The sequence below is a fragment of the Mya arenaria genome, chromosome 4 (genome assembly GCF_026914265.1).
Source record: "Mya arenaria isolate MELC-2E11 chromosome 4, ASM2691426v1".
In the NCBI taxonomy this organism is placed as follows: Eukaryota; Metazoa; Mollusca; class Bivalvia; order Myida; family Myidae; genus Mya; species Mya arenaria.
Genome location: NC_069125.1, coordinates 23,114,634 through 23,137,607, shown reverse-complemented (window position 1 = coordinate 23,137,607; position 22,974 = coordinate 23,114,634). Strand labels below are relative to the sequence as shown.

Sequence of the window (22,974 nt, the reverse complement as noted above, 5' to 3'; positions counted from 1 at the left end):
TTCACGAGAGGCCACGAGTGAAGTATTTACCTTGATGTTCAAGATTAATTATATTGCGATCTTACAATGAAACCAACAAATTTCCGTTTTATTATATACCTTAAAATGATATTTATAAATGAGATTAAATTGAATTTTTCAGAAAAAAAATGTCAGTTTGGAAATGAATTCTTCCTGCCTTGCCAGCCATTGTATTGCTCCGGCAGTTTTCTTGACCTTTCTCTTCTCTGAAAATCCATTGCTACTGTAACTAGTGTTCATGACAATTTGAAAAAGGTTAATTTAAAAATTTAAGTGAAAACTCTTTAATCGTATTTAGTGTGCATTGAACCTGTGGTATAGCATATGTCGGAATGGAAAACTTAAAGGTCCTTACAAACTACATGTACGGTTTTGTACTGTAATAGTTCAAAGAGCAACTTTTCGTAGAGGTAGAATCACATATATTCAATCTACCACTGATTTCCTCAGGATTAAGAAGTCTTAGCTCTACAGGCTTTGGCTTATCAGTCCCGGGGTCTTCTTCTGCAGCTTCTCATGCTGTCCACCTTCTTTTTCTCATTCGAGTGAAGCTTCCTATACTGCATGTACAAATTTTTAGTTTAAACACTATATATCTTACAACAATTGTGAAGAAAGATATGATAAATTATACTAAGCCACTGTCGTTGGCACGATGTTGCGCGCGAGTGTGGTCGTGTATTGTGGGGGGAACAGAAGAAAACATCTTGTCCGGTTTGGTGAACACTAACCAAACTCACATTCGCCCAGGCCGGGAATCGAACCCGGGTCGCCTTGCTGAGAAGCGATTGCGCGAAACACTGTAATTCAAGTATTATAGATCGATGCACAATATAGAAATCTTCGAAAAAGGAACAACGGTAAACCTCGATTAATTCTCTATAACCAGTACGTAAAATACGTTTTTGCACATATAAACTATAAAGTTGTGATTAGTTTCTTTAGATGACCTTTAAAACGCATGATAAACACCAATTACTGATAGATGCTTGGCATTTTCAAATGTTTTCGCGCCAGAAAACTTCTGATGTGGTCACGACCAACGGTGATCGAAATGGTACGTTACCTATCAGCAAGCCCTTTAATTCGCCGCCAAGACGACCTTCACTTCGATTCACGTTGAACAAATCCAAACACAGTGAGAAATTGTGCAATGTACAGTAACAATTGCGAAATTGCATGACGTTATAAAACGGTATAAAAGGGGCCATATGAACCACTAAAGGAGGACTTTCACAGATGGTTGAAAACCAACACGCTTCTCCATGCTCATGAGTAGGTTCGGTGAACTTAGGGGCAACATCGAGTTCAGTGACATTGAAAAGGAGTTTAAGAATAGCGAATCCTTCATCCGATTATCAAGAACAAGGGAGAAAATTACATTGGAAGAATTCACAGAGAGTAACGAAAACCAAGTTGTAAACATCAACAAAATACTTGAAGAATGTACGGAAGACCTGCTGATGTTTACTTATGGTCTACTCTAGGCAATCCAGGACCTACTGGAGCAGGTGCAGTTATATCTGGATGGCTATAATTCTACACCAATACAGATCAAGAAATAGAGACGGCACTTACTTTTGAAGGTGGTCTGACCACTATAGAAAGAAAAGACGTCCATATATTCACCGACTGTCTGGCAGCGATAAGGTCAGCGTTTTCAAAAGAAATTCCAAAGACCAAAATCGAAACAATACTCAACATTAGAACTGCAGTTGCTACTCTAGAAGGAAGAGAAGGAAGGGAAAACAAAATTACCATACACTGGGTACCAGGTCACAATAATATAGTTGGTTACAAACTAGCCAACCGCTTGGCCAAAGAGGCTGCCAGAGAAGCCCAAAATAAAGAAGAGACAGCAATTCAAGAGAAAAGGGACTCCAGATATGTTATAAGGCAAATAAAATAATCTTCCAAGCATCCATCTCAAGAACGCTTGTATAACAATTACAAACAGTAATGCACCAGACATTTGTAACCACGCCCACCAGGTCCAGGGAATAGCGGGTACTTTGACATTAGGTCCAGCCAATCCCGGGTAAAATCCCCCCACTTCGGGATACCTAGGCGAGGCCGCTATTTTCGGCGCGAAAACAAAACCACCGCATTCACTCGACACTGCGGGGTCACCTGGAAGGTAAAAACACGGCCCGGGGGGGGGGGGGTGCACTAAAAAGAAGAACGGAAGAGCACCTGAATCGTTTCGGTATTGACTGTGAGATCGAAGTCGAAGACATTTCTGTGGAAGCAAAAGAAGCTTAAATAGTCGCGTCCTTGGCAGTCTATTTGACGGAAACAAACAAGAGTGTAATAAACAAAAACTCAAATAGCTTCCACATTAAATGGCGTTAACAAAAGTTTATCAGTAGCAATAGCAAGAGTAAAAGTACAATGAGAAGTAGAACCATGAGATGATAACGGCGTATGAATTCGACGAAGTACAAGGAGATCATCGGCGACAACAAGCCAAAAATTCGATAAAAACAACGATGTGAAACAAGTTAACAACGATTATTTTCAATAAAGTAGCATTTACACGCATCAAAGAACTTACTACAATCATTAATTGCCTAGTTATATATTTAATTTTAAATATAAATATCATATTTATACTACTACTACTAATTTGTGCAACTTTTTACGCATTGTTTTTGTATGACGTCATAACTTCTACGTTACATCAACTTTGACCGTTACGTCCAAACCCTCCGCGGCTGACGCTTTTAAGAAAAGTGAAAAGTTGTTTAAATGGGCAAAAAAGGTAAAGCATGCAGGTAATCAGATGTGTTCATTTATCTTCTAAACACCTAAACGGCTTTGTTCATTCAGCCTTTTTAGGTTTAGAAATTCTGTCTGTTAACTTTTGAATTTTATTCAACTTTTAAAATTCGATTTGAAGACTGGTCTCTGCCTTTTTCAGGAACAGCGACCTGTTGACAGACTTTGACTTTCTGAGGATTGCTAATTATAAAGATTTCTTAAGCGAAAGATCGTCACCCGGTAAGTTGAAACAAAAACAAAGCACACCACTGTCTACTAGACTAGGCGATTACTGAATTTCTATGAACTACTGATATTTATATTGCCACAAAATTAATTTTATAAAGAAATCTACACATGAATCAGTTTAGTAAATATTCCATCCGTTTATTTTTCTTATTTCAGAAAATATTGGAGGCGCACGTTTGGTTGCAGAACTTTTACAACAAGAACTGGCACGCGATTTCAAGCTTTCTGCAAGTAATGTCGGGATACAATTTGTGGTAAGATTCTAAACAATAAAAAAGTAAGATACCTTCTTAAATCCGGTGTAAAATTCCGGATATTTTAATATTAATATTTTCTCTTGTTTACTTAACAACAATAATAAATGGAAAGCAATTCCTGGAAACGATGACGTCATACTTGACTAGTGCCCGTTTCGTTCCACCAGTTTCAGAGTCTTTTGAAAAATAAAAAGTTCACACCCCGGTACTATCTTGACACATGGCAGTAGGGCATGATTTTGAACTACAAATATTTTACATTTTTTAAAAGCTCACTCTCTTGTGTTTTATCTTGAGAAACATCATTCATTGCTCAATCATGCTCAAGTAACGTAGTTCAATAGCAAAACATGTACTTGAGTTTTAATTAACTAAAATATATGAATTGTCAGGCGCGTACCCAGGCATACGCCAGTACGCCAATGCGTACACTTCGTCAGAAAAAAGCGAAAAAATAAAAGTTCCAAAAATGCAATAAAAAGTAAAGGCTGGGGGGGGGGGGGTATAAGAAATAATTACGTCAGAATTTATTCGTTTTTGGTGTTTATAGTGTAATACCTAAATTCCGCTAAAAAGGTGATCACGATGTAGATCTCAACTTAAGTTATACACGCGTAATTTTCCCATAACCTGCCAAATTGGTGTGGATCCTGTTGATCTCCTGGTAAATGATCCGAATGATGTTTACAAGGCGGGACTTTTAAAAATGACTGAACAGAAAGTTCTTTATTACCGTGGATCTAGCTCTTAAATGCGGGGTTTATGGTCTTTATTTCACAAAAATTCTCCAAATATTAAGAAAGTTATCTTTAAAAACCTTACCTGAATCGAGACTTGTTGACATTTGTTGCCGTGCACTTTACCGAATAAGTCACGTGGGTTCTCCACCGTGAGAAGAGTAAGAAATAACTGATCCGATTACGATAGTTGTATACCTGAGTGATAAATTTCATGTAAACGCCACAGCAAAGCACATTAACAGGTGCGTTTAATTATCATGTTTACAAATCGTCAGGTGTGCATGAATACAAGTTAGATGATATTCTGATTGTTATCATCATTTTAGTGCCGTGAAAGAACAGATATTTTCCCATACATTTTAAAAGCAAAATAATTAAGTATAGATCTATTTGTGTTAAGTTACAATATTTTATTAACTTATCTAGATGCTGTTAAGCATAGCATGGAGACAGTTTCAGACTCCGCATGTGATTAAATATACCGGCGAGGTGCGCGGCTGTCAGACTTTTCAACCCCAAGACTTTTCAACCCCTTTGTCATTTGTGAAATCAAAGACTTTTCACCCCCTTTGTCATTTCAACCCCTAAAAGTGCTAAGCCTTTTCAACCCCACCTTAAACAAAAACTTTTCAACCCCTAATAAACGAAGACTTTTCAACTCCTTAATTTCTCACCTTTTTAAGAAATTAACTACAACAGTAAACAATTTATTATGAAATTTCTTTTAAAAATCAAGAATATATTAAGACTAAAAATATAACAAACAAAAAATATGTAATACATACAAAATATACATACTTAAAACACATGATTATACAATAATTCATTAAATATTTACATTTAAATAAGTAAAAAAAAATGCTCGACTGTCCATTTAGCTATTTAGTCATTTAACCATAAATCTTCCTTATCTCCCTGAGGAAATCCTCACACAATATATTATGTGCATGGTACTGCTCCATCAATTAATTGAAACAGCGTTTGTTTGTTTTTGTTTTAGTTTTTTTTTAAACACTTTTTTTAAAGCATTTTGTCATCAATAAAAAAGACAATAAAATGAGTTGAATTTAAATAAAATTCTTCATAATATTTCAAAATATCATGATTTAGCAGACAATGTTTAAGAAATACAAAAGTATACATTGAGTTCAAAGATGTTATAAATGTATTATAGATTGAGTTCCAAATGCTTTCAAATTACATAAATGTAACATAAGATTTTATTAACGTTTTTTATTTCTCAGTTTAAAAAAATAAGGACATTCTATTATAAAGTGGTATATATGTAAAAAAAATGCTATAAGCATTGTATTTTCTTTTCATATATGCAATTAAAGAATGGAATGAAGGTCGCACATTCATTAATGGGCAACACGTGTGACATTGTCATAAATTCCTAAGGGATTAAGGGGCTTCATAACACCTTTAATTGAGGTTATAGTAACTTGAAAGTGGCAGTTAACTAAGGTTCTAATATCATGGCCATCATTCCAAACTATGGCCAGCTTGAAAAATTTTGTGTATAATTTTCAGGATTTAAAATCAAACAAAAAATATATATGATTTATTTATACCCGCAAACTCTGAATTTTTAGATAATACATTATCAAGAATTAAAATCAAACTGTACTGAAATAGCAATATGGTACTACAAAAATACTTTCCACTGTTGACCTTTTTTAAAAGCAATGAAAGTTTTATAAATGTTCAAGTTCAGGTTTTTATTGGCATTCTACAGGCACAAAAAGTAGAATGTTCTTTTATTAGTTGTAGTTATTCTTTGCATTCATTTTCTTTTGCAATTATTCAAATTTGTTATTTAAAGAACACAATTATGGTAATAACATTGTACATAATATATGTGAATTCGCTGTGATATGTAATATCCTTCAGAATAATACAACAATTGCATGTTCGGAGTAACCAGGCACCAAAATCTTACTTTACCGTACCATTGTTAATGTTCGGAATATTATTTTGAAAAAAAAAAACTAACCATCAAGTGCTTAGTAAATCAAGGCAAAGCCTTTGTAAATTTCATCCAATACTTTGGAGAAAAGTGTAACAAATAAGCCAAACAAATCTCTAATTGTATTTCAATAACAATTGGTTAAGTTTCTTGCAAAAACAATGAAAAGACAACACCTGGCTGACAAAAATAATAGGGGTTGAAAAGTCTTTGATATAGGGGTTGAAAAGCCTTCAATATGGCTATCAAAATATTTCAACTAGGAGTTGAAAAGTCTTTGATTTAAGGGTTGAAAAGTCCAAACAGGTAGGGATTGAAAAGTCTTTAAAATAGGGGTTGAAAAGTCTTCGTTTTGAGAAGGGGTTGAAAAATCCTGCTCCCAGGTGCGCAAGCCTTTTTGGTCAACGCAATATCTCAATTATTCAGCGGATTGGATGCTAAATAGAGACCCCACCCATCACCCCAGATCTTTTTGTTTATTTAAATCAAATACAAGTATTGATTTTTGGAAAAAATAATAAAAAAATATCGGGACTAACAATGTTACTTAAGATAAATATTCATCTATTTGTATGCTTTTATACGTGCCAAAACGCCCCTAGATAGCACCAAATGCGATGTTGGATTTCAAAATTTTCCGGGGGGGCATGCCCCCGGACCACCCTAGACTGTGCGTATCCTAGATTTTGACCTAGGTACGCCCCTGATTGTATTTGAATTAACAATGTTGAGAAGCCAAGTGTATTAACTTTTGCTGTTTCCTTTACTGGCTATATAGTGTCATATATCTACATGTGACCTAAAGTACATTTTATCCTCAGATATACATTCATAAGAAGTCACTCCTAGCAACGATCTACCATGAAATAACTATGAATTATACCAAGTTAAACACACCAGTATGCTGTATACATGCAACTGAGATATGTTCTCGTGGCCGTCTCAATTAACATTTGAAGCATTACTATTTTTGCAAACAGAGTAAATAACTATATAATCAATGTATTTTGGTCAGGATATACAGGAAAGACGCCGCCCCCCCCCCACAAAAAAATAAATAAATATATATTTACTTTTTATTTCATTCGAACAAAAGTAAAAAAAAGCAATTATGTTTGCAGCCCCGACACGAGTTTCCGTTTACCAAGCACACGGTTACTACTGGCATTGGAAACGTTACCATTGACTACGAGGACGCACGCGAACAGCACACGCAGATCAAGGTAGTTGCAAATGGCTGCTTTAAAATCAGATTTATACCAAACATTAATAATGCAAGTGCAGACCAAAGATACAAGGAACAACTTGTACACACTCAATATGTAACGATATGGTTATTGCGAACCACATAATAATTGCTTAGTTTATACTTTATTTTAGTTCGATTGAGAAGTCAGTTGAAAGGCGAAACCAGTCTCACTCGAGTCAGTTTCCTGATTAGACACCAGAACTGGTGTCATTTTTTAAAGGCGACGAAAAAGTACCGCTCGTGGGGTCGAACCAACAATCTCTTGTGACAGAGGCACCCGAACTACACTACTCTCGCCCTCCGCTTGGAGCGTTAAGTCTATGGGTCTGGTCACATAAAATACGTCAAACATTGTGACAGAGACGTTCGATGTTGTTTTTAAGTCGAAAAATATGAAACTATGGCTGCGGATTTCTGCCCTTTGGATGTACACGGCGGAAGGGCGAAAATGCGCCAGGTAGCGCCAGAAACATTTGAAGATAGTGCTTTAAAGTAGGAAAATAGTAAATAAACTTTGAACGAAACCAAAAACAAGAACTGGATAATCATGTTATATGGGACGTTAATCTTAGTAATGGACTTAAAGGAAGTACGTGGGAGTAATATTGCTCCAATGTAGAACGCATGGATTGTCGTCATTTATAGCCTTGCTTTCCATTGTAGGAACGTCAGCGACAGTTTGCGAAAGAAATTGAGAAAGCAAAGATCGAAATGGAAAATATTCGGCTGGTTGAACAAGTCTGGTTCGATGATTACGTCAACGGCAAATACGTAAACGACCTTACGTTAAACCGTCCGTTTGCAAACAACGATATAACTCCGTCAGACGGTGACTCCATTGACGAAGAAGTTGAAAGTAAAGAGGTTAATGAGAACAAAAATGACTTAGCATTGATGGAAGCAGGGACGGTGAGCGATGCTGAGTCACGTACCAATGGTTATCGTGTGACCAATGAGGTCAGTCATGCTGCTGATGGAAGTACATGTGCAGAGGCTGAAAGCGTCCATTATTTCATTCAACATAAAGACGTTATTTACAAACTGCAGCAACACAAGGAGACCATGGAAGGACAATCTGCTTGTCTGCCTAACGTTAACATTTGACTTATTTTCGTGGATAGTATTTTAGACTACATGATTATTGAATTAACTGTATACTTTGACTGCTTGCACAACACAAGTTACCAGTGAATAATGTACTTGTTGTTTCCTATATTTAATGTTGCTGACAATGATTATGTAAAAGAATCAAACACTTTAATAACAAAATACATTTAAGTATTGACAACAGGACAATTAGCCTTTTTTGTCCATGTTTGGTGAGTTGTATACTTGCATTTCAATCATATTACAAAACACTCTGCATAAGACGAGCAAATAAACACTGAGAAACATTTGAGTTATTATTTTATTTGTACGAGTATAGAAGACAGGTAGAAGAACTTAAGAAAATAACACATGCATCAACAATAAATCTGATGATAAATCACTTATAAACAACACAATAATTCTAAGATTTGATGCCTGACAGATATCATTAACAATGGGCCGAATGTTCAGAACTTTGTTAAAGTTAACTACCTTGTTAACCTTCAAATTGTTGCTGCACTGGAAGTTTAATGGATACACTTATACTCTGCAATATTTGTAACTAGCTTTGAGACAGCTGTACTTGTTTAATTTAATCATATGAGCACATCACCAATTGCTTTATGTTTAAAAGTAAACAACGATGTCGTTAATCACATGGTTAACGTTCACAAAGTTCTTGATAATTGGTCCAATATGCCATAAGAATTAACAGACAAAATGAAATGAACTTTAACGTCCGTAAAAAAAAATTCCTAAACTAATTTCAGGCAGTAAAAAAACAGCCATGTGTATTTTTTTTAAATTGCAAAGAATTGCTATTCAACAAAATTTAATCAAATCTGGTATTAAGTGCAACAGAAATGGGGAAAAGAAATAGTGTATTTACAATTGGCACTCTTCAATTACACATGAATGATTATATACATTAATGATTATTATTTTAGTCAACAAGATGGTTTCTGCAAGCTATAAATCCCTTAAACAGAAATATTTGGGAAACAATTCCCATAAAAAAATCAAAGATATAAAAGTAAATTACATTGATTGGTTTCTACAAACATGTCAAATTCTTGCAGAAATGATTTTCAAACTGTTCTTGTACATTATGATCATCAAACATGGAATATTATTTTGCTCTTATTTATCTTCATACATTTGTGCACATAAAAACATACACAATTAAGTTGTATTTTGCTCTTTAGAATTTTATTTTTTTTCAAAACCTCTAAACTAGCAATTAAATATTTTCTAGGATTTATCAGTAATGTAATTTTCAGTCAATGATACATTTGCGAAGATGTGTTTCAATGAAAGAAAATAATACTTGGCTAAAAGGCAAGACATTAGTTCACAAAGAATGGATTTTCTCAATGTTCATGATATGAATATTCCATACATAATTCATAATATAGTAAATTTTGCCTTATCAAAAATACAACACACAATTACCCTTTTGTGAATTATCCTAGAACTTTCAACATAAATATCAATATTCATCTCTCCAATTTAAATGTACTTGGCAAACTTATACACATGCTATAAGATATAAATCTAGGTTTACTGGTAATTCGAACCTTTACTAAATCCACTGTTTAAAGAGAAATATGAAATACCTGTAAGTACATAAATGTATAAAATAATAACATAACAAGCTTTGCCCACCAGAAATACCTAATAAATCCCATGACTAAGTAACATGTATTTGACATTGATATTTCAACACATTACAACTAAAAATACAGTTGGAAACAGAATTTATCAACAGTAATGCAGTTTAAAGTCATAGGCACTTTTGGCAAAACAAAAAGCTATTTTTCATTAATGATAATTCGTTTTTCTTTCAAAATTCATGAAATCATGTCAAAGTCCGGAACTGTCAAAACTAGAACGGTCATCAAGGATGATGAATACTCCCACACATCACCTAGGAAAAGGGGCTATAAATCCTTCAAACATGGGTTGATTTTAACTAAAATCAAACTTTTATTTTAAAGTGTTTAACTCATGTACCAATTTCATAAATTATTTAAATCCATAGAACCTGTCATAGGTTATCGTCTGAATACCAAATTTTGGCAAATTCTAAGGGGGAAAAAGGTCACAACTTCAATCAAAAATAGTGTTTTTACTCTAGTCAACTTGACCTATGTCTTACCTCTAACACATGAGTAAGTGTTACCAAATTAATTTTAATCTGTTGACTGTTTCATGAGTTATCGTCTGGACAACACTGACAAAACAACTGACCAGCCCAGATGCTCACGCCTATATACCTCCTGAAAACTTAATTTTGTGAGGATAAAAAAAAATGTTAGATTGAATTGTTGTAAAATAGCTTCCGGTGATTGGCTGTTTTAAATTCAGGCAGAGCATTTAAGAAATTCCAAAAATTCTTTCACATAATACAGTTCAAGAAATTTCTGAATAGAAATGTTTAAACCATTTTGAAAGCTTATAATCTTTATGAGATAATTAAAAAGAAGAAAGTTATTTCACTTAACACATGTTTAATTTTGTAAAAATCTATTTACGAGCAATGGATAATAATTGTAATATCATTTTTATAAAGGTTGGCAGAGCAAATTTAAAATTATATAACTTCACTAAGGTTTTAAATTAATTTCTAACAAATATATTGGCAAGAATAATTGTGTAAATAAATATAATTTAACAACAAAGTTACCTAACCTACTCTATTACTGGGAAAATTATGATAGAATAATTAAACTGAAATGCCACAATGGAACGAAAACCAGGATCCAACATTGTTGCAAAGAAATGCAATGATATGGATAAGAGTACCAATGGTACTCTTAAAGGTTTATATGTTTCCTCAAGTTGAAACATGAGCACATTAGTGCAAACGGAAGCGCTGGTCTGTTATTTGGCGAAAGACCCAAACCAAGTAATTTTTTACCAAAGTGTGACCTTGACCTTTAACTTACAGACATTAGTGTTGCTGGTGACACACAATATTGTCATGCTGAAAAGTTATTTTGATTTCCCTAAATGCATGACCATCAACAGTCTTGACAAGAACAAGTACAAGGACCCAGGTAAAAAAACTTGGGTCATCCTTAAAAAGCTATTGTTTGGCCCGAACGAGACTCTTTTTAAGTAAAGAGTTAAGTCAGTAATTAATCATTTAAATGAGTGATTACAAGAGAACACTGTAGCCTTGATGCGCCTGGTTACTTGGAAGAGATTGTTTGTCAGATGTATCTTAAGGAATTGCTGGATTATACAACCAGGTTCTATTATTTACTGAAGAAATACAAATCCTTGGTCAATTAAATGATTGAATGACAACCAGTGCCGTGTTAATGAAAACGTAGTTAATAGTTGTGTACATTGTTATGTATCAATTTGTCGATGTTATTCAAAACAATGATTAGTATTTCCTTACTAAGAACCTGACCCTTAAACAGTCTTAACTTGAAAATCAAACAATGGACATACAAGTAGACATGTAAAAATCTCAATGATTTCAACAGCAAAAATGAGAAAAATTCTATACAATTATTTTTTAATAATTAGATCTTGGTTACAAGAACACAACAGATTTCAAGGTATAAGTAATGTGTCAATTTTTTTTCATGAAGGGACTGCGTGCCTAAAGTCAGAAGTTTTATTTTGCACACAAAGAAAATGATACTACAACAATTTGTCAGTAATTATTTTTCACCAAAATATAAACTTTTGACCAATATCCTGCTTGCAACACATTTTTTCATTAAGATTAAGTAATTTATTGTGAATGGAAGAATGATAGTATATATAGTGAAGTTGATTCCACATTCATCCAACCCTCTAGTCTAGCTTCAAGGAGTGGTGCTCTACCCAAGTTAGTGTTTGTACACGTCACAGTGAATATATCATTAACAGCAACAAGTGAACATCAGTGGCAGATCTTTTCCGTCATCTCTTTCTGCAAAAAGAAGTTACTGACATTAAAAACTGGTTGACTTTATGCATGGAAAGATTATTATTTTCACCCAATGGCCCTATCACTCATTGAAGATGCAATTTAATCCTGTTTTCATGCATGCTTGGCCCAAGAGCAAAAAAAAGATGTTTTCTTGCATACCAGACATGTGTTTTCTGTCATATGTGACAAGTGCTTCAAAAATCAGTCTTACACCCCCATGTAACAACGCGCCAAGACTTTTAATTAAAATTGAAAATAAATAATCATCAAAAATGCCATTTATAGAGGAACTACTTGACATCAATAGTGATCTGAAATTACTATGCTTCATGACGCCAATACACGTCGCACACGCTTTTTGGTGAAATGTACAATAATGTGTTTTTTACTCCTTTTTTCCCCACACAAATTGATAATTTTAGGAATGCAAGAAAAATATCAATCATGGTTTTTTCAGGTACAGATAAAAAAATCCAACCCGAGGGCAAGCTGAGTGGCTGATAACTGCAAGCCATATTACCAGCTTACGCACATGCACTCAGCTTGGATTTTTCTTTATCGACCTGAAACACATGATAGATACTTAATAGTCTGAGTGCATCATGCAGATCTACATATAAAGTTGACTACTGATAAGGTTGTAATTGGTGTAAGTAAGCTTTAAAATGCGTCAATAATGATATAAAATCAAACATGTGTTAGTAATGGTAAAATTACAAACTGTTTAAGGGCATTCCGTTACTACGATCAATTTACGACTGTTTTGGGAAAAACCTTTGACCAAATAAAAAATGGCTGCTAAACCAGTGTAGAATCACTTGAACACTTACGCAGTGATTTCACCTACTGAGTGTTGTGGTTTTTATTATACAAAGGGAAGTAAGTGCTATCCGGTGTTTTAAATGATTAAGTTCTGCGTTTAGGAACTAGCCTATCCTGTATGTTAAGTACAAGCACGTTTGAATTTCAAGTACCCATTAACTTTTACAATCACCATTGAACTTTATTGAATGGAACCAAGGTGTTCATTACAAATTACAAATGGACGTAAAGTACACTTAAATATACGTTATCGGTAGCTCTGATCATGCACATCCCAAACCATATACTTATTGTTTTTCCTATTGTTCCATTATTCCTAAATGTCTGCATCCTGAGGTTGCACTGTTAAAATGTAAAATGTGAGCAAAGCTATGCTAGGGCCTCTTGGATTTAACCTCGGGACCCATGCTGGTAAAACATGCCAGTCCTGAGACTGAGTGATGCACTCAAGCAGAGTTGAGAATATATCATTGCTTATGTATTCATAACATTCTGACCAGATTAATGACTAAAATGTAAGCGTAGCAAAGCATCGTAACCAATCCTTAATGGACTTCAAGTTCCTGAAACATTTCAAAGCACTTACTAGAGGTTCAAGTTCTTTTTTATCGACAAGGCTGAACTCTGTGACGAAGTAGTAGAAATGTTTGTAGCACGTGTTCACATGGGCTTCCTAGAGAGAAAATTACATATACTCAATGTTCACACATACAAATTAAATTTATATATAAAAGCTACCCTGGTAAGCAAAAACTGACATAGAAAATAATTTGGTTTGTATAAAACTGTGACCATTTTACTTTTTGCACATTGTCTCAATATGGTGAAGTTTTCTGGCAATTTATTTCAATATACTTCAAGAGATATGGAGTGGACATGATTTGTGACGGACAGACAGAAGGACAGACAACTCTAGTAAAAACAATATGTCTTCTCCTTTCATTGGGAATAATATAATATATAGATAATATACTATTCACACATTTTTTCATCCATACAATTTATTTTGACTCCCAAATTGGACTACTAAACAAGAGCTGTCACAGTATGTGACGAATGCCCCCGATTGTGACATTGACCTATGAACAAGGTCAGTACATGAAAAGTTGATCTTGCCTTTACATGTCAAATACATATGGCAAGTTATTTTAAATTGCCTCTAAACATAAAAAAATACCACCCATAGTTGACAACCGACACTGCTATGTCCTTATATATGCAGCATTCCATTGTGAATAAACACCCAAGTGTGACCTTGACCTTTGAGATAGGGACACGGGTCTGTCATACGACACGTCGTCTTGGTATGTGGAACACATGTGGCAAGTTATTTTAAAATCTGTCCATACAAGGGAAAGTTACAGCCCAGACACGACAACTTATACTCTATGTCCTTATATGCAGCACTCTGTTGTGAATAAACACCTAAGTGTGACCTTGACCTTAGAGGTAGGGACATGGGTCTTGCACGCGACACGTCATCTTGGTATGTGGAACACATGTGGCAAGTTATTTTAAAATCTGTCCATACAAGGGAAAGTTACAGCCCGGACACGACAACCTATACTCTATGTCCTTATATGCAGCACTCCATTGTGAATAAACACCCAAATGTGACCTTGACCTTTGAGGTAGGGACACGGGTCTTGCACACGACACGTCGTCTTGGTATGTGGAACACATGTGGCAAGTTATTTAAAAATCTGTCCATACATGGGAAAGTTACAGCCCGGACACGACAACCTATATTCTATGTCCTATATGCAGCACTCCATTGTGAATAAAGACTAAGTGTGACCTTGACCTTTGAGGTAGGGGCACGGGTCTTGCACGCGACACGTCGTCTTGGTATGTCGAACACATGTGGCAAGTTATTTTAAAATCTGTCCATACAAGGGAAAGTTACAGCCCGGACATGAGTTATTGAGCCGGACACACGGACGGACGGAAGGACGGACAAACGGACGGTGCGATTTTAATATGCCCACCTTCGCGGGCATAAAAAAGAAAATGGTCCAAATGACTCTTTAATTTCACAATTATTTTGAAGACATGTTCCATACAGGTACATGTATGAGCAGGGCTCCTATTAGGACTTCGAAAACTGGAAGTATGAACTTCCTGTCCATCAATAATGGAATTGTTTCACTGAAATTTGAAAGTTTAAATCTCCTAAATAATATTTTTTCAACTATTTTCAACTATTAAGTTAAAAATCAAATAATTTGCAACTATAACTTGCCAAATTCACATATAATTACTTATATTATAATAATTATTTTTACTTGAAGACTGATTGAAATTGTGACCATAAAAGTAATATGGACACCAGGTTTTGATATTTTGAACTTCCAAGCTTTCAACTTTGGAAGTTTTCTTCAAGTGAACAGCTGTTGTAATAATGACATGCAAGTATATGTAAGTATTTCAAGTGCAAGTACTTACAGCACCGATAGCAACCAGTTTGTCAAAATGATGAATGTAGACATGTACAAAAACTCTGAATAACCGGGTCAACATCTTCTTCACTGTTTGAAAGAAGTTCCTGGGAAAAGGTGTACCTGAAAACAAAAGTGCAACAGAAGTATTATATGCCACACGAGCCATCAGAATATAGTTAGCAAGTGAAGACAATTCCAAGGGCCACAAATGATTTATGTCTTCACAATTTGTAAAGTAATAAGAATCAGTTGTATCAGTCAGGAAGTAATTTTTGAATAAATCAAAAACATGACATATCAGTCTGCATCAGAATGATACTCAGTCCATTTGGTGACAATCTTAAGTCTTAGGGGCAACTATGTAAAACACTTGTAGATATTGCCACTTGAGTGCATTTACTAATATGAAAGTTTCCTTCCTGCTTCAATTCACCATAGACAGAAAGGTTTTTATGACAACTGCTCTTCTTAAATAACCCTTATGAGATGTTAATTCAGTAATTGCAAAGTATAGACTGAATAATATAAAATCAGTATTGAGTTTAGGACGGGACCTGTATTCATAAAATATCTTTGGAACAGGAAGACAACAAGGAACATATAGCAAATTTTGTAAAATGTATTATCTTTCTGATCATTTTGATTTATTTAAGATAGAATAATGAAAAAAGAATTGTAGGCCATTTTTTACTATTAAAGGAAATAGTTTGATAGTTCACAATAAGAAAACTTCAGCATTTTAAATCCAACAGCTTAAAGATTAACATGCTTTGATTTGAGTATCTTCAATAAGGTTTTTACAAGCTATTCTACTTCTTTTATACACCATAAAATATAGAAAATATATCAGTTTTTTTATCACCATCAAAGCTAAGACACAAGAGTCAGTTATGCTTAGCCACAGTCAAAATTAGCACAACCATGCACAAAAAATCCTGAAATTCTTAAATGGTTGCAAGGCTCGGTAATACAATGCTGTGGAGCAAGGCAAGTCTGTTATATTGCATTTAAAAAAGGGGCATAACTCTACATTTATTTAAGCTAGAGCCTTGCTTCATAGTATTACCGAGTTTCATTTGAATCGTGATCTGTTATGGCGTTATGCCAAGGTTTTAAGATTTTGAACAATAACTATTATCGTTTAAACAGTCAAGATTGTTTTAAATATTAAAGCCAATTAGTAAAGTAAGGATTCATACTCATTGATCCAATTTCTACCTTAGGTAAAAAACCAACTCATTTCTTACTTTAATACGTTACTAAAATGCACTTATGAACAAGGCTAAGAACAAGTTGTTGTTTTTCTTCTAAACCATTTTTTTTAACTAACCAACTTTGACAGGGAAGATATTTTCGTCGTTGATCTGTGACTCTACCCACTCCATCAGCAGGGTGATGTACTGAGGTGCGGGAAGAGCTGTGGGCTTCTTGTAGTGGACACCGTCACACCAGTGGTACTCATATCTGGATTGGAGTGATAGCAAAACTAGAAACAAATACACACCTTGAAGTGTTAGATTCTGTCAGATTCTTTAAAACTAATTATCAAAAATGATAGATTGAACAAAACAAGCACTACCATGCATACGTCTATTTTATTTTTGTCTATCAGTTATTAAAGGGGTATAACTGCCATACAAATATTTAAGGCAGAGTAACAAAAAGGGATTTCTGCATATGTTCACAAGTTCATTGCATGTGTGTGTAAATGACTCTATGTGTAAAAAAACAAGTTCGATGTTTGAATCTGTCCAAGTTTTATGGAAATTTCATTAATTTTTATGGATGATGACATCCACACCTTCCAACAATACTCACCTTGGCCCTCCGGACATTGTAGGACAAGTCTGATCTGTGCAGTATTCACATATTGTGCCATACAACAAGTTGATTCTGTTGAAAAAATCTACCACTGAAACAAACATGAAGAGAATTAAGACTTTATTCGTCGTATAATTGTATTATCAGTAATAACAATTGTATTGCCAGTAATCATATCATTTATTGGTGAAATAAAATTGATATTTCAGTTCCAAACAGTTTGATAAATTTTTACAATTTTAAAATTGAAGCCCTCTCTCATGTCCAAATCAGACATAAGCATGAACAGGTCTGGGAATATCTCTGAGGTTATTTCCAAAATGAGGTTACGTTTGCATATTACTTTAAGCGCTTTTCTGAAAAACAACAATTGAATTAACAAACAAGTGAATTAACTCTCACTTTATACCTTTTTGAGGCATCTAATAAAAGAAAAATTGTCTGTTTAAGTGAAAGATTGCAATCAATTTTCACTCACAAACACTTAAAGAAAATATTTCAATCCTGGCTACACCACTCTTAAATTGTGCTTGCTCGAGAGATGTTTATTGCAATCTAACACTGAAACAAACAGTTATCCTCTCTATACTACATTTCATTTTCTAACATTATCAGACATTTGAAAATGACATCATGCTTGAGAATCATACAACCATGATGTTGAAATGTAATGTGATAGAATTTCAGGTAAATGAGCTATTTTATGTGTGTTGTTCATTGAATAGAAATTATTAAACACTTAAATTATTTGTGTGCACTTACCATGTACTGCTACCCAGTCATTTTGATCTTCTCCTGGCGGAAGCTTGACCACTTCCTTCAGATCAATACCAGAGTTTAGGGAAGCATTGGCTTGCTTGTGTAGATTGAACTTCAATGTCCCAGGGTCAAACTTTTTCTTTGGTTTAAAAGTCTAAAAAATGAGCAATTTAGTACTTTAACTCAGGGCCTTTTGGAAAAAAATATAATCTTTTGACAAAATGGAAATTCTCATTTTCCTTCAAAATTAACATCAATGATTAAAATAGGGAGTTAAAGTAACAGACTATGATAAAGTTTATACCGAAAATAAAAACATATTTTTCTGTACAGAAACGAGTTCACAGGTCTAATTTCATGTTGAAGCCATTTTACGTCTCACATAAATTCAGACTGAAATAGTGACTTCTTTTAAATTTTGGCAAAAAAATGGCTTTTAGAAAAGCTTTTCTTTTGTTAAAAAAGCTGCATAAGTTAACTTGAGCAACTGGACTTTTGCCAGAGGCAAGAAACCTTGATTTATTGTTATTTATATTCTCTACATATCTTTGTAATTATTTGTGAATAACAATACAATGAAGAAATATGTTATTGCCAGATGACAGATGCTCTGAAGATCAAAACTTGTTCAAAATCTTCCTCTGTAATCTAGATTTTTCATGTCTCATTGTCTGGATCACGGGTCGGTATGAAATGCATACAACAAAGAAATAGTGTAACGCATACAACATAGGCAAAGAAGGGTTTTCACATTTGCATACAACATACACAAAGAAGGATGTTGAGAAACGCATACAATATAGAATAAGAACAAAAATATTGACATTGAAATATTATTGTTAAAATCAATAAATTATTATGTTTATGAGTTTAGTCAAGTGAAAAATAGTTAATTCACTTTATTTTTGAATTTTGCTTTTAGAATTAAAACCTAATTGATTGTGTGTAAACTTTTTGTTTTGTTTGAATAGGGAAAAGAACCTTATTTCAAATCATTAAATTTGGTTTAATGGTTTAATATCTAGATTTATAAAGAAACAATTTATTATTTCTTTTATGAAAACTTTGAAATCGGGGAAAGCAAAGACAGGGAACAACAATAACAAAATATAAATTTTAAGATTACCTGAAGAAGCATGAGGATTATAAAACCAAACACAGAAATACTTTTAATAACTTTCATTTCATCATAAGATGAAAAACTAAACCATTTTTTGGTAGTTGTAAAAATGTCTGAATTGATGATTTGTATTGTAATAGGTGAAAATAGGATTTATAATTTCTTACCATTATTGCAAAATGAGAAATATAGATAATTATTAATATATTTTGTAAAGGGATAAACCTCAGATGTTAAATTTGTTTAATAGTTTAACTTTTAATGCAAAAAAAAACAACATTTGATCTTTCCGTATCCAATACATTCATCAGAACAAACAATCCCAAATATATAAACTGATCCTTTTGAAATTATAAATTGAAAGGAGAAATGAGTAAAAAGGGTAGGTATATATATTTCGTGTAGTAAATTTGGTTATTCTGTTAGATTAAATTTATAGTTATTACATGTGCATATTATATTGATTGCAATATTTGTGATTGGAATAAATTTATCTTTTTTTTTATAAACAATGGCTTTAGTGATAGGACATAGTCAGACAAAATATTTGTCAGAGTGCTTGGATAAATCGTGTTATAGTGTTTTCTTCCCAATAAAATGAGTTGAGAAATAACAATCCTTTGATTTCATTTATTGACTTCCTTATTATAAACTCCCCAAAATTCTGAGACAATACTCCTATTATCCATGATAGCAGGTGCTATGCAATCGTTTGTTTGTTCTTTATTCACACATCGTTAATTTAAGGGATGCCATAAAGATAGGTGTTAGGTGACAAATGAAAAATATATAATGAATCATGATTATGTCATTAATGAATCATAATTATGTCATGTGAACACCTTATGGCAGATAATACACATAAGTAATCTCTAATAACTGGTATTTTACTGGACAAGTGACCCTTAATTTTATTGGATAAGTGACCACTACCAATCTGTATATAGTACACAGTTTCTGTGTATTGATCTTAATCTTTATTGAATTTGATGATTTTGTAAATCTAGACAACACATTAAGTTTAACGCCAAAGAAAATACAAAATCCCGGGAAAGCAAAAAACACATTTTTTTACTCTGCATTAACGCCAAAATTACTTATTAAACATCAAGGACTCCAAAGCAGGAAAAAAATATTTTTTTTTAAATTAAAGTTTGAGGCAAATTGAATTCATAAAATCCCTAAAATAGAACCATTACCAGAAAAAGAACAAGAGATGTTTGTCAAACATTATGCCCCCTGAGCGCCAAGTTGCCAGAAATATTTGGACAATTGAATGAAATATGCATGGACTGAAATGACAGCTGATTTGTCATTGGATGCATATGAGGCAGGTCATCTACTGGTCATACCTAATCTTCATGTCAAGTTTGATGACCATAGGTCCGGGAATTGTTGAGTTATCACTCGGACAAGCTTTGGTCTTCCAACAGACCGACCGACATGTGCAAAGCAATTATATAACCCCTCTGCTTCGAAGGGGGGCATAATTAAACTAGATGTTCACTGAAAACTGATACTTCAACTCATGCATTTAGTGACATATAAATTTCTACTGTCTACTATATAAGAAAATAAAATATGGACAATCAGAAAACCTTTTTTCAGCTTACAGTCACACTGACCTTGACCTTTGACCCACTGACCTCAAAATCAATAGGGTTCATCTGCTGGTCATGACCAATAAGCCTACCTAGTATGAGGTCCCTGGGTCAAAGCGTTCTCAAGTTATTGATCGGAAACCGTTTTTCATGTTAAGGTCACACTGACCTTGACCTTTGACCCACTGACCTCAAAATCAATAGGGTTCATCTGCTGGTCATGACCAATACACCTACCAAGTATGAGGTTCCTGGGTCAAAGCGTTCTCAAGTTATTGATCGGAAACCGTTTTTCATGTAAAGGTCACACTGACCTTGACCTTTGACCCACTGACCTCAAAATCAATAGGGTTCATCTGCTGGTGATGACCAATACACATACCAAGTATGAGGTTCCTGGGTCAAAGCGTTCTCAAGTTATTGATCGGAAACCGTTTTTCATGTAAAGGTCACACTGACCTTGACCTTTGACCCACTGACCTCAAAATCAATAGGGTTCATCTGCTGGTGATGACCAATACACATACCAAGTATGAGGTCCCTCGGTCAAAGCGTTCTCAAGTTATTGATCGGAAACCATTTGGTATTCCTACCGACCGACCGACCGACCGACCGACAGACAGACAGACCGACCGACCGACATGTGCAAAACAATATACCCCACTTTTTTCAAAAGGGGGCATAAAAATGTGAAAGCTTTGTATATCTTGAAAACATAAGAAATTATATTGAACCAGTTTCAGAAATGTTTCTTACTGGTCAACCTTAATTTGACTGTTAATGACAAAAACTTAACTAAAAGCTTTCTTTGAAACATATGGAAGCAGCACATATTTTGTATAGAACACATTTACTTAGTACGTAACTATATAATGTCTCCCACTTTTCGATGAGGATGAAGAACGGTGGAAATATAATTTTAAAATGAACCCAACAATTTCGCCTACATGTCAAATTCACCACACCCGTAAAGACCAACAAATATTGTGTTAACACACCTTCAGATAATTCAACAACCACTGAGAAATTTCTGTGTTTTTCATGCAATATTTAAGTAAAAAAATACTCATTATAGTAAACAAATGAATGTACATTTATCATGTGTAAACCTTTACATCCCACATGCTTCTCTGTTGTATTCATCATTTTTTATATAATATATTTATGCAAATGTGTTGTTCAGTTCGGACACAGTTTATAATTGTTACATATAATTTACAATAATTCTTAAAAATACATGTATGTCTTTTATCAAATACCAGGCGCTTTACTATACTTATGAGAAATTATTTATATAGATTTTTTTTTTTTAAGTTTCTGATGTATTGTAATCAGTGTGACATGATATGTTTCTGTTTCCTAAATGTACTTATATACTTGTAGTATACACAATGAATACAATCTTTATTTTATCCAACTGCAAAGTTTTCATAAACTTTTTGTTTCCTTCAAGCTATTAAACCAATTTTAATGATTTCATATAAGGATATTTTCCCTATTCAAACAAAACAAAAAGTTTGAAAAACAAATCAATTATGTTTTAGTTTTAAAAGCAAAATTCAAATATAAAGTTAATAAACTATTTCTCACTTGACTAACCTCATAAACATACTAATTTATTGATTTAAACAATAATATTTCAATGTCAATATTTTTGTTCTTATTCTATATTGTATGCGTTTCTCAACATCCTTCTTTGTGTATGTTGTATGCAAATGTGAAAACCCTTCTTTGCCTATGTTGTATGCATTACTCTATTTCTTTGTTGTATGCATTTCATACTGCGCCCTGGATCACACCAAACTTCAAAGTCGAAACAATATACATATATAAGGAAATAAACTAAATGAAGATTTTCCACAAAAACAAACAAACTATAAATGAATAACTGTACTCATTTAATGAATCAATATAAAATATATTTGTTCCATAAGTATATCAATAGAATGATTAGCTACATACTTTATCCCGTGAGAAAAACTGCATAAAATTGCCAGCAGCCATTTTGCGGAAGTAAACTTTTCTGAAACTTGTCTACGTCGTGGCATTAGCAAGTAGACTTGCCAGAAATTGTTGGCTGCCTCCGATATTTTCAGTGCAAATATACTCAACAATTATACGCATTTATTGTTGTAATAACAATAA

At 33.7% G+C, this 22,974-nt stretch overlaps 2 protein-coding genes across 2 annotated transcripts; one reads left to right on the top strand and one right to left on the bottom strand.

Annotated features, from left to right (window-relative positions):
* The first annotated feature begins 2,769 nt into the window (after positions 1 to 2,769).
* On the top strand, positions 2,770 to 8,628 carry LOC128230700 (uncharacterized). Its single transcript, XM_052943144.1, has 5 exons — positions 2,770 to 2,795; positions 2,942 to 3,021; positions 3,187 to 3,284; positions 7,118 to 7,219; positions 7,909 to 8,628. Exons 1-5 carry the CDS (start codon positions 2,770 to 2,772, stop codon positions 8,347 to 8,349), a joined length of 747 nt encoding a protein of 248 aa, XP_052799104.1. The 3' UTR covers positions 8,350 to 8,628.
* A 7-nt stretch (positions 8,629 to 8,635) lies between these two features.
* Positions 8,636 to 22,930, bottom strand: LOC128231976 (MOB kinase activator 3B-like). The gene is made up of 7 exons (XM_052945286.1): positions 22,792 to 22,930; positions 18,112 to 18,262; positions 17,347 to 17,440; positions 16,859 to 16,992; positions 15,533 to 15,648; positions 13,674 to 13,760; positions 8,636 to 12,265 (listed from the first exon to the last, which is right to left on the bottom strand). The coding sequence occupies exons 1-7, from the start codon at positions 22,831 to 22,833 to the stop codon at positions 12,236 to 12,238; spliced, it is 654 nt and encodes a 217-aa protein (XP_052801246.1). The 5' UTR covers positions 22,834 to 22,930; the 3' UTR covers positions 8,636 to 12,235.
* Between the last annotated feature and the right edge of the window lie 44 nt (positions 22,931 to 22,974).